Genomic DNA, 14846 nt, shown 5'->3' with positions numbered 1-14846 from the left:
TACCTTTGGAGATCCAAGATAAGTTGAACAAGACCAAGGAAGATATTAGCAAGAATATGTCATTCCTGAAAGTGGACAAAGATTACGTGAAAGCCCTGCCCTCTCAAGGAATGAGCCCGGCTGCAGTTCTGGAGAAGCTCAAAGAATACAGCTCTATGGGTACGATTCTCAGCAAATACATGCTCCCTACTTCTTTAATGTGGCTGGTCATTTGGTCATCATTTGATGTTGGCAGAGGTTAAGAAGAGTTCATCCCTGGTGCTTCTGTATTCAGGAGGGCCCACTCCCTGTCTCAAAGGCTGAATTTCGTATTTTGAAAACTGTATTTATATAGATTCATCCTTCACCCATAAAGCAAACAAATCTCAGGGATGGTGGAACTTGGTTCCACTTTCTTTTCTAAGCCTGAATAAAATAGACCAATTTGTTTTTTGGAAAGAGAAAATATCTAATAAAATGAAATACAGATTCATTATAGAAATTGTGAAATCTGTTAGAGGCACAGAAGAAAATAACAAGTCAGTATAATTTCATCCTCAAAAGATAAACACAGATGATATATATGTATAATCTCAGAATGTTAATAGTGTCTTGTGTAATAAGCACACACGTACATATATGCATGAGCATGTGTGGGAAGGATAAATGAACTAAGTAGCTTAATGTTTAAGAGTACAGCCCAGATTCACTCAGCCTGGATTCACATCTGGTTCAGCCACTTAAAATACGGCCTTGGGTTGGCTACTTAACTTGTCTCTGCCTCTGTTTCTCTCTCTCTACAATGAGCATAATAACAGTGGTACTTATCTGAAAGGATAATTGTAGAGATTAAATGAGATTATGCATGTAAATATGTAATACCTGGCTTATAATAAGTGCTCAATAAATGTTAACTATTATTAACACAAACATGTTTGTTACAAATTAAGATCATATTACAAATACCTTTTAAAAATAGGCTTTTTAGTCTGGCATAATTTTACATTTATAGAAAATTTGCAAAGATAATAGATTTCCCACATACCCCTTACCCAGCTTCTCCTGATGTTAACATCTAAAATAACCATGATACATTTGTCAAAACTAAAAAATTAACATCGGTACAGTGCTATTAACTAAACTATAAATTCTATTCCTGTTTCACCAGTTTTTCTATAATGTCCTTTTTCCTGTTCTAGGATCTAGTCTAGGATACCATATTACATTTTAAAATTTCTAATTGACATCTGTTGAATTTTTGACATCAGATGGTACAAAACTAGATACAGTGCAGGATTTATATATGATATAAAGCAAGGATTAGCATTCTCTGAGGCCTGTGTATTAACGATGTCTGTGATTATGAGGGCTGGTTGGCTGCCCCGTATTTCCTTCCCTTCCATTTTTAAGTCGCTGTCCGTTGCCATACTCTGTAGCCCCAGTAAAAGAACAGGAAATAAAACCAGATATCCTACTTTTGAAATGCTGGTGACCTCTGGTCTGAAGACATACATGGCACAGACCAGTGTCCTCTAAAGAAAGAGGGAAAGTCAAACTGGCCACAAGCTGGCAGATCACGTGAGAAGGAGGGCTTTGTCAGGATATTCACTACTCAGTCTTCTGCTCTCATTGGAACTGCAGATCTTGGCTTTGTAGAGCCCATGGCAACAGTTTTCAGTTAGGGTGCTTCTGTAATTCTCACTACCCATTTTCAGTAGGGCACAGCCATGTTGTCATAAAAGGACCTGAGACACCCACATGAACAGATATTTGTTGGTATTGTAGAGTGTCTCTGGGGGAGCACCTCAGATAGGAAGTGGAAAGTCGGACCTTACATTCTGGTCAGGAACCTGTCCTCTGAGCCTTCTCCCAGTGATGGCTGTGTTCCTGATGCTGAGTGCTGCAGCAGAGGTTGCTGGAAGCAGGTGGCTAATTCTGTATGGGTTTCCGGGCTTGTCGGAAGGAGGGGTCCCTGAGGACAGGATGCCGATGGTTCATATCTCACCACGGTTTGTCTAGTCAGGGATCCAGTTCCCTGGCTCCAGCTCTGGTGATAGTATACTGAAATTCCGCACCTTCGCCTTACTCTTTTCTGCTAACTCTGCTCATAGCAGTTCCCACACTTCCTTTGACTGGCTAGGAAGGCAGAGAAGAAGGAAGCCACTGCTGAAAAAGGTCAAGCTGAGCCATACAGAGAACAGAAAAGGAGTACAGATAAAGGAAAATTGTTCTGCTGTTAGAAGGCAGTTGGGGATGATGACATTATTATTGGACTATCTTTACTGTACCTAGATGCTGTTAATACCTTTTTCACACTGTTGTTGATGGTAATTGTTGACCTTTCATCTTTATTTTGCTGTGATAGCTCTTTATTGGAGTTCTTTTTCTTGATTTTATGTAAGAACACCTTTGGGTATCCACTCCAACTTTTTTTTTCTTTTGTACACAGAGGAGTTTCTTCCTCTTTCTTCTTTATTAGAACCTGTCTTCCCAAAGGCTCCTGCTTACTGATCCAGTGGTCTTCCCTTTCTCTGTAGATGTCTTGTGGCAAGAAGGGAAAGCCTCCGGAGCGGTGTACAGTGGGGAGAAGGAGCTCACTGAACTCCTTGTGAAGGTGAGCGAGTGCCTAGTACTTCAAGGGAGTGTGGCTCTGCCAGTTTAGATTACTGCATTTTTTTCTCCTTATTTTTGTAATTAAAAAAAATTACTTAATGAAAGTTTATTGTTAAAAGAAAACTAAAGAGGTTTAGAAAGTGTCTCTTTACCCAGACATAGGCGAATATGCATAATATTGATCAAAGACATCTTCAATCTGTAAAAAAGTAAAATGTTACTTATGTTTCCAGGCTTCATAGACGCCCTGTGTAGAAGGCAGATAGTAGGGAAGGTAGTCCATCATTTGATATTATTAATGACAAGATATATTTTGTTGGATCAGAAGAGACAAGAGATGGAAACTGGGTCATAATTTCCTGTACTACATGAGTCTCAAATCACATGATCTGAGAATGAGCAGTCGTCTCAATTATAATTCAAATAATTCTCATTTTTTGTTGACTTTAAAATTGCCTTTAGCTTCTTCCACTTCTAATCAAATTTATTTTTTAAACCCCACTTTGTCGTATAAAATTGGCATTGGACTGCTGGTCTCTAAGGTCTTTGTGTTTGATTATTGTAACTATGAAACTGTGCATACCTTACTAAATATTATAGGTTTTGCTCAGCTGTATCTTGACGTAATACCCTGACCTTACTTCTATGCTTAAGAATCTTTCAGTGGCTTCCCATTATATACAGGACAAAACTCAGGCTGCTCATGCAGGAGAAAATACAAGTCCCTTTGTGAGCCAGCTCCCACCTATTTTTTTCAACCATTCCTGTTATTTTCCCTCATGAATACTAACCACTGCCTTTTCTCTTTACTGAGTACACCTTGCTCCTATGTTGTTTTCCTTTCCCTCCTGTTCTAACTGATGAATTCCTATTCATGTCTCAAGGTTCCACTGAACAGATAAGCTCCAGACCACTCAGGATGTTCGTTATTCCCTCTTTAAGACCCCTTACCTTCATGTACGTATGTACATCTGGTATCGCACTTAAAATAGTTGTGCCAGACACTCTACTTAAAGTGCTTCGCATGCGTTATCTTATTTACTTATGGCTAGAACCCCATCAGGTAGGGACTATGATTATCCCCTTTAGCATATGAGGAAATTGAGCCTCAGAGAGGTTATCTGACCTAAGAATACACAGCTAGAAGTGATAGGTAAAGCTAAGATTTCAAACTGGGGCTGTTTGGTGTTTTAGTCTGTGCTTTTAACCGCATTTATACTTCCTCTCTTACCACATTGTAAAATAATTTTTATGCCTGTCTCCTCCACTATATTTTGATCTTCTTTAGATTGGGGAACATATCTTACCATTTTTCCAGTTTCTAGTGTTGTGTCTGATACCTAGAAACTTTTGTTTTTTGCGTGATTCTTTTTTTTTATACAATGTAATCGTCTTCACATCTGCTTGCATTTCTCTGCAGGCTTATGGAGATTTTGCATGGAGTAATCCACTGCATCCAGATATCTTCCCAGGACTACGTAAGATAGAAGCAGAGATTGTGAGGATGGCTTGTTCCCTATTCAGTGGGGGACCAGATTCCTGTGGATGTGTGAGTATATGCAGGTGGCATCCTACAATCTGATTTTTTTTAGCTTAAAATGGAAGAGTTTATTCAAAACATTTTATTACACAGTACATGATTATTGTAGGAAGATCCAGATTAACAGCGATTTTTAAAGGTTATGATTTTGTAATTCATGGAGTATCAACATTTTGGTAAATATCTTCTAGATATTTTTTTCTCTTCAGTCTTTTATTTTGAAAAACTTTAAACTTACATTAAGTTGTCAGAATAGTTTAAAGAACATCCTAGATTCACTAAATATAAATATTTTGTCATATCTGCTCTCTCCTCTTCTTTCTCTCCCTCCCTTTCTTCCACCCACCTACCTACCTACCCACTTATCTATATAACTTTTTCAAACCATCTCATAGTTTTTTGATATACGTGTTTTGCTTGAGCTGGATGTTTATTATTTTGCTATAAAACGAATCTCAGTTGGTTTAGGAATAAAGGAAGAGGGTGTCATTGTATTTAAAGATGCACATGAGGATTCCTTCTTTCAACTGTTCTTTCCAGTAGATGTTTGTTAGTTTTCCTAAACTGTGATTGATAAACTTCTGTTGGAGGTTTGGTACGACAAACTGATATTGCCTTCTCTAGAAAAAAGTAAATTTCAGCTCATCAAGATAGCTAGATTTAACCCAGGGTGCTGTAGTGGTAACCTAGAGATGCTAATTCTATCATATCAAATACTTTTGTAATCATTAGAAAGTCTGCAAATTTAATTTTGAAGGGCCCATCCAAAGACGAGAACATTTTATAGTTACTTTTTTGTTTTTTCCCAATAAGCAGCATTGGGTTTTACTTTGAAGTTGGCACCATGAAAAATCAACATGTTCAAATACTCAGTAGCTAACAAAACTGGTATTCCTGGCATTCATTTTCCCCCCAAAAGTTCCAAAACTGTTAAAAACCAACCATAATCTAGCAGTGGGTTCCCTTGTGGCATTTAGATGAACGGGATGATGTAGAGGGGAGATGCCAGTGTACTTACAGTACCTGGGTATTCTTCTGTGCCATTAGACTCTTTATGAACTTTTTTTTAAAGCCTCACTAAATATTTTTTTAAAATAATTTCTTCTGAAGATCAGTTGCTCAGTTTACTTTTTTTTTTTTTAATGGAGTATAGTTGCTTTACAGTGTTGTGTTAGTTTCTGCTGTACAACGAAGTGGATCAGCTATATGTATACCTATATCCCCTCCCTCTTGGACCTCCCTTCCACCCCCCCGAATCCCATCCATCTAGGTCATCACAGAGCACCGAGCTGAGCTCCCTGTGCTATACAGCAGGTTCCCACCAGCCATCTGTTTTACGCGTGGTAGTATATATATATCAATCCTAACCTCCCAATTCGTCTCACCCTTCCCATCCCCCTGTGTCTACATGTCCGTTCTCTACACATGCGTCTCTATTCCTGCCCTGAAAATAGGTTCATCTGTACCATTTTTCTAGATTCCACATATATGCGTTAATATATGATATTTGTTTTTCTCTTTCTGACTTCACTTCACTCTGTACGACAGGCTCTGTGAACTTTTAAGAGACCACAGGTTAAGCACAAAAACAGTTTGGCCTTATCCAGTAAAGTTGAAGATACCCGTATCTTATGACCCTGATATGCCACTACTTGGGATATATTCTAGAAAAACGTACATGTGTGTATCAGGATAGATGTATATTCATAGCAACATTGTTCATGATAGCTAAAAACTGGAAATAATTCAAATGCTTATCAACAATGGGGTGGATGAATCATAGAATAGTGTGTGTGTGTCAGTCTATTGTAGCTGTCACTCAGAATGATACTCAAATTACTCCATTTTTGGCCAGTGGGAACTTCTTAATTTTGGCTCCTGGGTCTTTTTGCATGACTCAAGTAGTCTTTGCAAGCTTCCTTTCTTTCCTTCTTCTTTTTTTTGGACAAAATTTTTATTTGATGAAATATTCCAGGTTTACCTTTTACATTTCCTGCTCCAGACCCAGAATCAGCCGTACGTTCAAGGAGCCCTAGTTCATTTATAGCCATGTAAAATATTTACATGGTTCCTAAGTCAAATTTATGGAATAAGACAGTTTTAAAAATTAGCCAGAATAAAACCTGGAGAGACAAATAGAAAGTTGAGACATGAATGATAGAGTGAGAAAGGCTAACACACCTCTAGTTGGTATTTAAAAGCAGCCAGAAAAAATCGATAACCTGTAAAGGTTTAACTTTTAGAACAACTGATATTCTCAATAGCAACAATGGCTGGGGCAGTTGCGGTTAGAAGAAAGATGGGCTATGAGTTGAGAATTGTTGGAGCTGGTTGATACATGCAGGGGTTTTATTAATTCCCTCTTTAGCTGTGTGTAAACTACTCTTTAGTTCTTCCATTGGGTTTTTACATTTCATTTACTGTGTTTTTCATTCTTGAGAATTCTGTTTGGTTCTTTTTTTTTTTTTAATTTGCTTGGTTGTTCTTTGTAGTCCCTTTCCTTGTCTTATGCTTTGCTTAAATATATTACACATAATTATTTTATAGCCTATGTCTGATAATTCCATTCATGAGCCTTACCTGTCTGCTTCTGCTGGTTTCACTTACGCTGTCTTGTATCCTTATATTTGTGTGTTTTTTTTTTTTTTCTGTGAGTCACTCATTTTCTTGGAAACTTAACTTTGAGGCCTAGATTGAAGTTAAGTTCTTCCAGAGAAGATCTGTATTTTTGTATTTACTTCTGCCAGTTACTGGGGATTTGCTGGGAAGTGCTGCCACACTGGAACCAATTTAAGTCTGATTTTCAGCTCTTAGTTTTGTACTATGGAAGTAGTCTGAACTCAGACCACAAACTCAAATAAAAGCTGTCTTGGCATACATTCTCGAGAGATCCTTATTTTTCTTTACCCTGAGCATCTGGGTTGAGAAAAGTAATTTTTCTTGCTGTTCTCTTCTGTACCAGCAGGGTTTATTTCTTGTACTGCTAAGAGTGTGGATGAAGTCTCTGTTTTCAGCCATCCCCTCTTAGATTCCTTATCTTGAGCAGGCCCTACATTTATTTCCTGTTTATTTGTCAAAGTGGGAGTTTGAGGTCTAGATCTAGGAGTTGGCAATAACCCTCAAAGTTAAAACCAGCTTTGACATTCACTTATCTTGTAGGATTCTTGATTTTGCTTTGTTTGGAGGTTCAGTGTGTTCCTTTATGTTAACTCAGTGGTGGATGTAAAAATATTTTTTAATGTTTTGTCAGGCTTTTTTAGTTGTTCTAGTAAGGAGGGTTACCCAAGGTATATAATGTATATTGCTGGAAATCAAAGTTCCATGATTGTTTTTTTCCATGTGGGAGACCTTTGTATACTTGAAAGCCTCTTTCCCCCTGAATCTTCTCTTCACCACAGTTTTCCTAGGATTCTCTGCTTTTCTTAGAGAATATGATTTTACAGGTTTCCACCCATGCCCGTCCTTCCTCTCTGAACGCCTTTTTGTTATCTGTGACTAGCCAGCTGGACACAGTTCTGCAAATGTAGAGCAGCACTGAGCTTTCAATCTCTTTCTTATCTGGGTTCACTAAATTTACCTTAAACCTTTCCTCTAAGTCAATATTTTTATTCTCAGCAGTGTTTAGTCTGTTTCTTGCTGTTCCTAATGTATTTAGTAATTCTGGAATCATGCTACTTGGTACTTTGGTTTTTATTTCAGGTCTGTGGTCTCGTTCTGTTGTTTCAGTGTCCAGTCTTTCAGCTTTTGTTTTCTTGAATTCATGTTCTTATCATATTGTCCTATAGTGAGAGAAACAGGAGGAATTTCCTTCTGACATGGCCTTTATTTTGCAGGCTACCTTTTTTTCTTTTTATATGTTTGCATAGTTACCAGGCCATTTCTTTCATCTTGGCTCATGCTTCGGTGACTGTCTCTAGACATTCTGTTTGTTCTGATGCATGGTGGGTCATTTCTTGTCTGAGAGGCAAGGCTTGGGTAAAGCTTTGTTCCACCTGTATTAGAATATCTAGGCCTCTTCTGAGATTTTGTTAAAAGTTACCTACTAGAGTTCACTCTGCCTAGCTGGAAGAGAATAATACTCTTTGGGTTTTATTTCTTTAGCTCATCCTGTATCCCTGGAGTCTTCACTTTAAAGAGTCAGTCCTGGTGTTCTGTCTCCCCAGGCTGCTTGTTTCTCCCCAGCCGCTATGTCTATCACCCGCTCATCTGACGATAAAGAAACCGCCTCCATTTGCTTCTCTGAAGATTTGGGGGGTATTAATGAGAATTCTCAGGGTTTTGCTGACTTACCCGGACAATTTCCATGTCTTGGAGGAGGGATTAAGAACTGGGTTTTACTCTTTGCTGTGCTTTAGAAACTTGTTTCTTTTTCTCATCATCAGTATTTCCCTCTCTTTCCTTGTTTGGTTGTTGTTATTGCAGGGTTTTACTGCTTTTTTCCTTTATTCTTGCACGTACTAGGGGAGAGAAAAATCTGTGAAGTAGTTTCAGTCTTCCATCTTAATCCAGAAATCCAACTCTGGGGGGTGGTTTTTGCATTGCTACAGTTAAACCATGCCTCTCCCATTAGGACCCTTTTTAGTGCTGTGTCAGGGGTCAGGAGAAGGAAAGATAGAGTCTTAAGATCCCCAGTCTCTTCTGATACTTAGACTTTTATAAGAGAACTAATTACCTCTGGGATTATGTGAGTTTCTCTGTTTCTCTCTTTCGTCTCTGTATCTCTCTCTCTCGATGAGCCACTTTTGGTGAAGAAAGTTCAGAGTTCAGAGGTGGGAAACAAGAGGACACGGCCAACTGGCTGGGCAGTGTTTAGCCTGTTCCCAACTAAGGTATTAAGCTCTTGTCATTCTTTATTCTTCAACCTTAAACTGTCCTTTTATTAGCTTCATTTGCCCCAGTTAGAATGGGTGAGAGGAGACTTTATATACTGAAAGAAATTAGGTTGCCATGGGAAACAGTCTTGGCTTGTGCAAATGCCGTCAGGTCCAAACAGTATCTAAAGGAAAAATTTCCAAATAGGACCTGTTCTCTTGTTTTCTGACTTAGATGTCATATATTAGAGTGAGAGGTTTTAAAAATGTTGAAAGATGTTGACTAACGTAATAAGTAGTTATTGAGGCCTCTGTCTTCTTACTTCAGAATTAGATTTCCATTTTTGGAGGGGTGGTGCCAGGGGTAGAGGGAAATGGGAGAGTAGCAGCATATTTGAACACAGAATTTAGGGATCAGAAATAAAAATTGGAAGTAAAATTTAGGTGTTCCTGCTTTTACAGTCCAAAGTACACTGGTGTTTGCCTAACAGATAATGATGTTGACTGGATTAGTTATTGGACTGAAAATAGGACATGTGAAGTGAGTGAGTGACTAGGGGTTTGGAAATATTTCTGCTTAGGTCATTACTGGACCTTAGTGAGAGATCAATGCACTGAGGACTTGATCCTTTCCCGACTTCCTTCACAGCTGGCTTGGTTCCTCATGTGATGTTCTGAGGTTTTACGCTGGACCACAGGACATGCTGCGATTTGCAGCGCTGACCTCAACTGTAAGCAGAGAAATGCAGAGACCTACAAACAAGTGTCCTGTGCCCGAGTTCAGTGCCTTACTGTGTGGATGATGGTCACATGTTTCCTGAAGGCTTCCTCAATTACAAAATGACTGACTCTTCTCAGCTAATCTTCCATATAATTCCTGACTACTGGGATTTTTTTATTTTATTTTTTTGGCTGCGTTGGGTCTTTGTTGCTGCACGTGGGCTTTCTCTAGTTGTGGCGAGCGGGTTCTACTCTTTGTTGCGGTGCGCAGGCTTCTCATTGCGGTGGCTTCTCTTGTTGCGGAGCACGGGCTCTAGGCGCGCGGGCTTCAGTAGTCGTGCGGGCTTCAGTAGTTGTGGCTCACGGGCTCTAGAGTGAAGGCTCAGTATTTGTGGCGCACGGGCTTAGCTGCTCCGCAGCATGTGGGATCTTCCCGGACCAGGGCTCGAACCCATGTCCCCTGCACTGGCCGGCAGACTCAACCACTGTGCCACCAGGGAAGTCCCTCCACTGGGATTTTGTATCCTGTGGTATTTTTGTCTTATATGTGGATATTACTTTAGGAAATTTCAGTCATCACCTGCTCTCATTTCATCTCATGTTAAGTTACACTAAATATGAAAATATAGAAAGTTTTACTTTTTATCAAAAGATGGATGACATTGGGTGAATCACTTAGTCTCTCAGTTTTGGGGCTCAGTTTTCTTACCTGTAAAATGGAAAAGCTTTCTAAGATTATATGAATCTTTGGAGATGACAAATCTAAGGAAATATCTACCTAGCTCAGTGCTATGGCTTTTTTTTTTCTGTTTGTTTTGAAATTATTTCATTCTTAGATGTTATCAAAGGATAGCCAGATGGGTATGACATGCCTGTATTGGTCATGGTTTACTGAGAGTCAAATCAGGCATTAAGAAATGTTAATGGAGGGTCTGGTAGGTGTCAGCTACTAGCTAGGTGCCAGGAATATTGTCATGAACAGAATGGTCCCCACCTTCATGAGTTTTGTAGTCCCGTGAGGAAAACAAGATGAATGAAATGACCTCTGAGTATTTTTGTATCAATTCTGGTAAAGAAATTCGCCTGTATCAGAGGTGCTAGGCCTAGCTTCAGGAAAACATTTTTCTTCATTTTAAAAACATTAGGATTTTTTTTTTTAAATTTCAGATAAGTAAGTTAACAAGCTTCTAAGTAGAGGCTTCTCCTTTTTTTTGTGTTTCAAACTTGTCAAAACCACAAGTTTACTTTGGAATATCTGAGTGTCTCTTCTTGGTCTTCTAATGTATTGCATAGCTGACTAGAGTGTAACTTCACAGTTTCACATTCTTCAATGGGCATTAAAAATTTAAATCAAAGTCAGTAATCCTGATGCTTTTGGATGGGGTAAAATGCCCTATGCTATCTGCAACTGGACGAACAACAGAAATGTAGGCGGATTGTGCACAGATGGGATCTGAGCAGATGTACATTTGTTCATACAGTGTGGAGCTTCTAATCATTTAGTAGTTTTTATTCTTCTCCTGAACCAAGATTGGGCTTAGCCAGTAAAGTCAAATTTTCCTTCTGGCGGACAGAAGCATCTGCTCTGCAGCATGCATCCAAGAGCTCACCTGTTTCTGCATCAGATACCCTCAAGATCAAGGCAGGAAGTGCATGCTGATAGCTATCCCTAACTCCCTTCCACAGATGGCCTCTCTTTTTTATTACAGGTGACCTCCGGGGGGACAGAAAGTATTCTGATGGCCTGTAAAGCTTATCGGGAACTGGCCTTCGAGAATGGGATCAAAACTCCAGAAATGTATGTACAGTTCCCTTGGTATCCATGGAGGATTGGTTCCAGGACCCCCATGGGTACCAAATCCTCGATGCTCAGGTCCCTTATATAAAGTGGTATAGTATTTGCATATGGCCTATGCATATCCTCCATATAGTGGTTTTTTTAAAAAATTTATTTATTTTTGGCTGCATTGGGTCTTCGTTGCTGCACGCAGGCTTTCTCTAGCTGCGGTGAGCCGGGGGCTACTCTTCATTGCGGTGCGCAGGCTTCTCATTGTGGTGGCTTCTCTTGTTGCGGAGCACGGGCTCTAGCGCGCAGGCTCAGTAGTTGTGGCGCACAGGCTTAGTTGCTCTGCGGCATGTGGGATCTTCCTGGACCAGGGCTCAAACCCGTGTCCCCTGCATTGGCAGGCGGATTCTTAACCACTGCGCCACCAGGGAAGCCCCTCCATATGGTTTTAAATCGTCTCTAGATTACTTAGAATACTTAATGTGTAAATGCTATGTAAACAGTTGCCGGTATGCAGCAAATACAAGTTTTGCTTTTTGGAACTTTTTTCCCCCTGAATATTTTCCTTCCTTGGGTGGTTGAACTCATGGATACAGAGGGCTTGACTGTATGTGTGGCTGGGTTTTTTCCCCTTTTAGGTTTGTCTGTGTGGAATACTGCTGTGTGAAACAGCCTGATAATCTGTTTTCTGCTTCTTCTCTTCCTCTGGTAATTCCACTCCTCTTCTCTCCTGTCCTGTGCCCTTGACCATTATCCTTCACATTCAGCAAAGTCCTAAGTGGATCTGCTAGTTAATATTGGAGGTCATTCCCTTTCCCAACCACCCAGATTTATACATGGTGTATATTGCAAGCAAGAACAAGATCCTTTTTCTAAAAGTTGACAGAGTTATAGGACTACATCTTTGAATTCTGTGATGCTGTAAGTTTATCTCGCACCTAAGGAAAGCTCTACTTAGTTCAGTGAAAGTTACGTAAATATAATAGGCTGCCTCGGGGTGCTCCCTAAGAAAATTTCAGCCTGACAGCTGTGTTCTGGGAGGAAAATTTTTTAAAATCTTCTTGAGATTTACCCATATTGCCACCCCATGGACATAATTTTGATACTTGGTCACATTTTTTTTTCTCTAGGTTCCCTCCTTGTACAGTGTGTTTATACCACATCTTTTGGGTTAATTTTTTTCCACAAGTGTCAGTGACTAAGGGTTTTGTTGTACATGATCTCATGCTGTGATTCATACCTAGCCTAAGAGAGTAAGTCAGGCTGCCATCTTTCTTCATGCATGAATCTTTGATGCTTGGTACTTATTCAGTGATAGTGATTTTTCTGCCTTAAAGGGAACAGATTAATTGTAAGGAGTAATTGAGGGAAGTCTGAAAGCAAATGACTTGGTTTCCTTTTTCAATACTGTTTGAAATGCTGCTCCCAAATATGTAGGAAAAATGGGGATTTTAGTTTTTCATAGGATTATGGTCTTTCAGAGATGGAGAAGACCACTGATCTGATGCTTGACTGCTGCTTTAATATCCCTGCTGAGCACTCTTGTGTTCTCTGCTTGAACGCGTGTTGTGTCAGGAAGCTTGCTCCTGACTGAGGTACCCACCTTTGGTAGGCAACCACTAGAGGGTTCGACCGCATGTTGATCGGATCCAGATTCCCTGTCAGCCCTGATTTATGCTTGGGATCCCTCCATGGGGCATTATTTCCAAGTTCTTCCTGCTACCAAAATGATTTGGTAGCAGGAAGAAGTAGGGAGAAGGTGTCTCTAGAAAATCAGTTGACCTCTTTTTGTCTATGCTTAAAAAGAAAAATAAAACAATATAAACAGTTTTAAAAATTGGACTAAAAATAATCAGAAGTTTCTTCCTGGTGATTTAGATTAGCTGCTAACCATGTTATCTCTTGAACCTTGTTTTGATTTGAATTTCACTGTTTTCTTCTTCCCTGTCCTTTAGTGTAGCCCCCCAGAGTGCCCATGCTGCATTTGACAAAGCAGCCAACTATTTTGGGATGAAGATTAAACGGGTTCCACTGAACAAAGTGATGGAGGTGGATGTTCGGGTGAGTTCCTATTGAAGGGCTGTTGTCTGTCTTGGGCTGCAAGAAGCAGGAAGTGCTTTTTCCAGTGTCACACACAGATAGATAGGCTCAAAATGCCTTTGATTGTAGTAGCCAGACTTGCAAAAACTGCCACTGGCAGTGGGGAGTCACTGCAGCTTCAGTCTTTTCATAAACTCTAATAGGAAGATGAGACTAACTTGAGACTTTAAAGACCTGGGTTTTGCTTCAGCACCATCACTTTCTCTTTTGTCTGTAAAGTGAGCCAGGACTAACTAGCCCTAAGACTCTCACTGTTGTTTTCGATTGGCCTGAATTAGTACCATTGCCATTATAATAGTAATTTTTTTTCAGAAGTAAACTGTACAATTTATTAGCACTAGCATTATTCCCCCCCCCTTAATTGAGGTATTAACTAATTAATTGACAAGTAAAAAATTGTGTATAAGGTATACAACTTGGTGTTTTGATATATGTATACATTGTGAAATAATCACCAGTCAAGCTATTTAACATCTCCATCACCTCACGTAGTTACCATTTTCTTTTTTCATGGTTAGAGTACTTAAGACCACCCTGCAAATCTCTCAGCAGATTTCAGCTATACAGTGCAGTATTGTTCAGCATAGTCACGTGGCTCTACATTAGATCTCCAGAACGTACTCATCTTGCACAACTGGAACTTGGTACCCCTTGACCAACATCTCCCTGTTTCCCTCATCCTCCAGCTCCTGGCAACCACAGTTCTACTCTTTGCATCTATGAGTTTGTTTTAGATTCCTCATATAAGTGAGATCATGCAGTATTTGTCCTTCTGTGTCTGGCTTATTTAACTTAGCGTAATGTCCTCCAAGTTCATCCACATTGTCGCAAATGGCAGGATTTTTTAAGCCAGAGTAATATTCCTTTAGTAATTATTTTTATGCCTTGCATTTACATAGAAGAACTCTGTAGTTTTCAGAGTGTTATCAGAATCGCATTTGAGCCTCATGACAACCTGGGGAGGTCGTAGAAGCTGTTAGTGTTCTTGCAGCCGAGGAAACACTGGCTGAAGTTACGTAGTTTCCTCAAGGCTTCACTGCTAATAGGTGGGGCGAGGACTCACATCTGGCTCTTTGGCCTCTTAGCCAAATATTCTTTTTTACCCTCACAGTGATTCTGCTGTTTTTGTATTGTGCTCTCAAACTGTTTCCCCCAAATGTTTGTATACGGCCAGCACGGCAGGGCGGTGGTTTTCTTCCAGGTTGGAGAGGTGAAGCGGGGGTGCTAGTGGAACTGGAACTCGAGGCTGGTAGCCTAGATTGCTCCTGGTGGCAGGAGAGAGGAGGAATTGTGATGT

At 39.9% G+C, this 14846-nt stretch overlaps 1 protein-coding gene across 8 annotated transcripts in view; it reads left to right on the top strand.

Moving 5' to 3' along the window:
* Positions 1–14846, top strand: part of SGPL1 (sphingosine-1-phosphate lyase 1) — a 110685-nt gene that overhangs the window by 87926 nt on the left and 7913 nt on the right. For all 8 annotated transcript variants that reach the window (XM_057530638.1, XM_057530640.1, XM_057530637.1 and 5 more), the window contains 5 exons: positions 12–159; positions 2517–2593; positions 4013–4141; positions 11373–11461; positions 13405–13510. In XM_057530638.1, the coding sequence (XP_057386621.1) occupies positions 12–159; positions 2517–2593; positions 4013–4141; positions 11373–11461; positions 13405–13510 (549 nt within the window). The remainder of the gene's footprint in view (positions 1–11; positions 160–2516; positions 2594–4012; positions 4142–11372; positions 11462–13404; positions 13511–14846) is intronic.

This window comes from Balaenoptera acutorostrata, chromosome 16, assembly GCF_949987535.1.
Source record: "Balaenoptera acutorostrata chromosome 16, mBalAcu1.1, whole genome shotgun sequence".
In the NCBI taxonomy this organism is placed as follows: Eukaryota; Metazoa; Chordata; class Mammalia; order Artiodactyla; family Balaenopteridae; genus Balaenoptera; species Balaenoptera acutorostrata.
The sequence above is the reverse complement of the archived record's forward strand: the minus strand, read 5'-3'. Positions and strand labels throughout refer to the sequence as shown.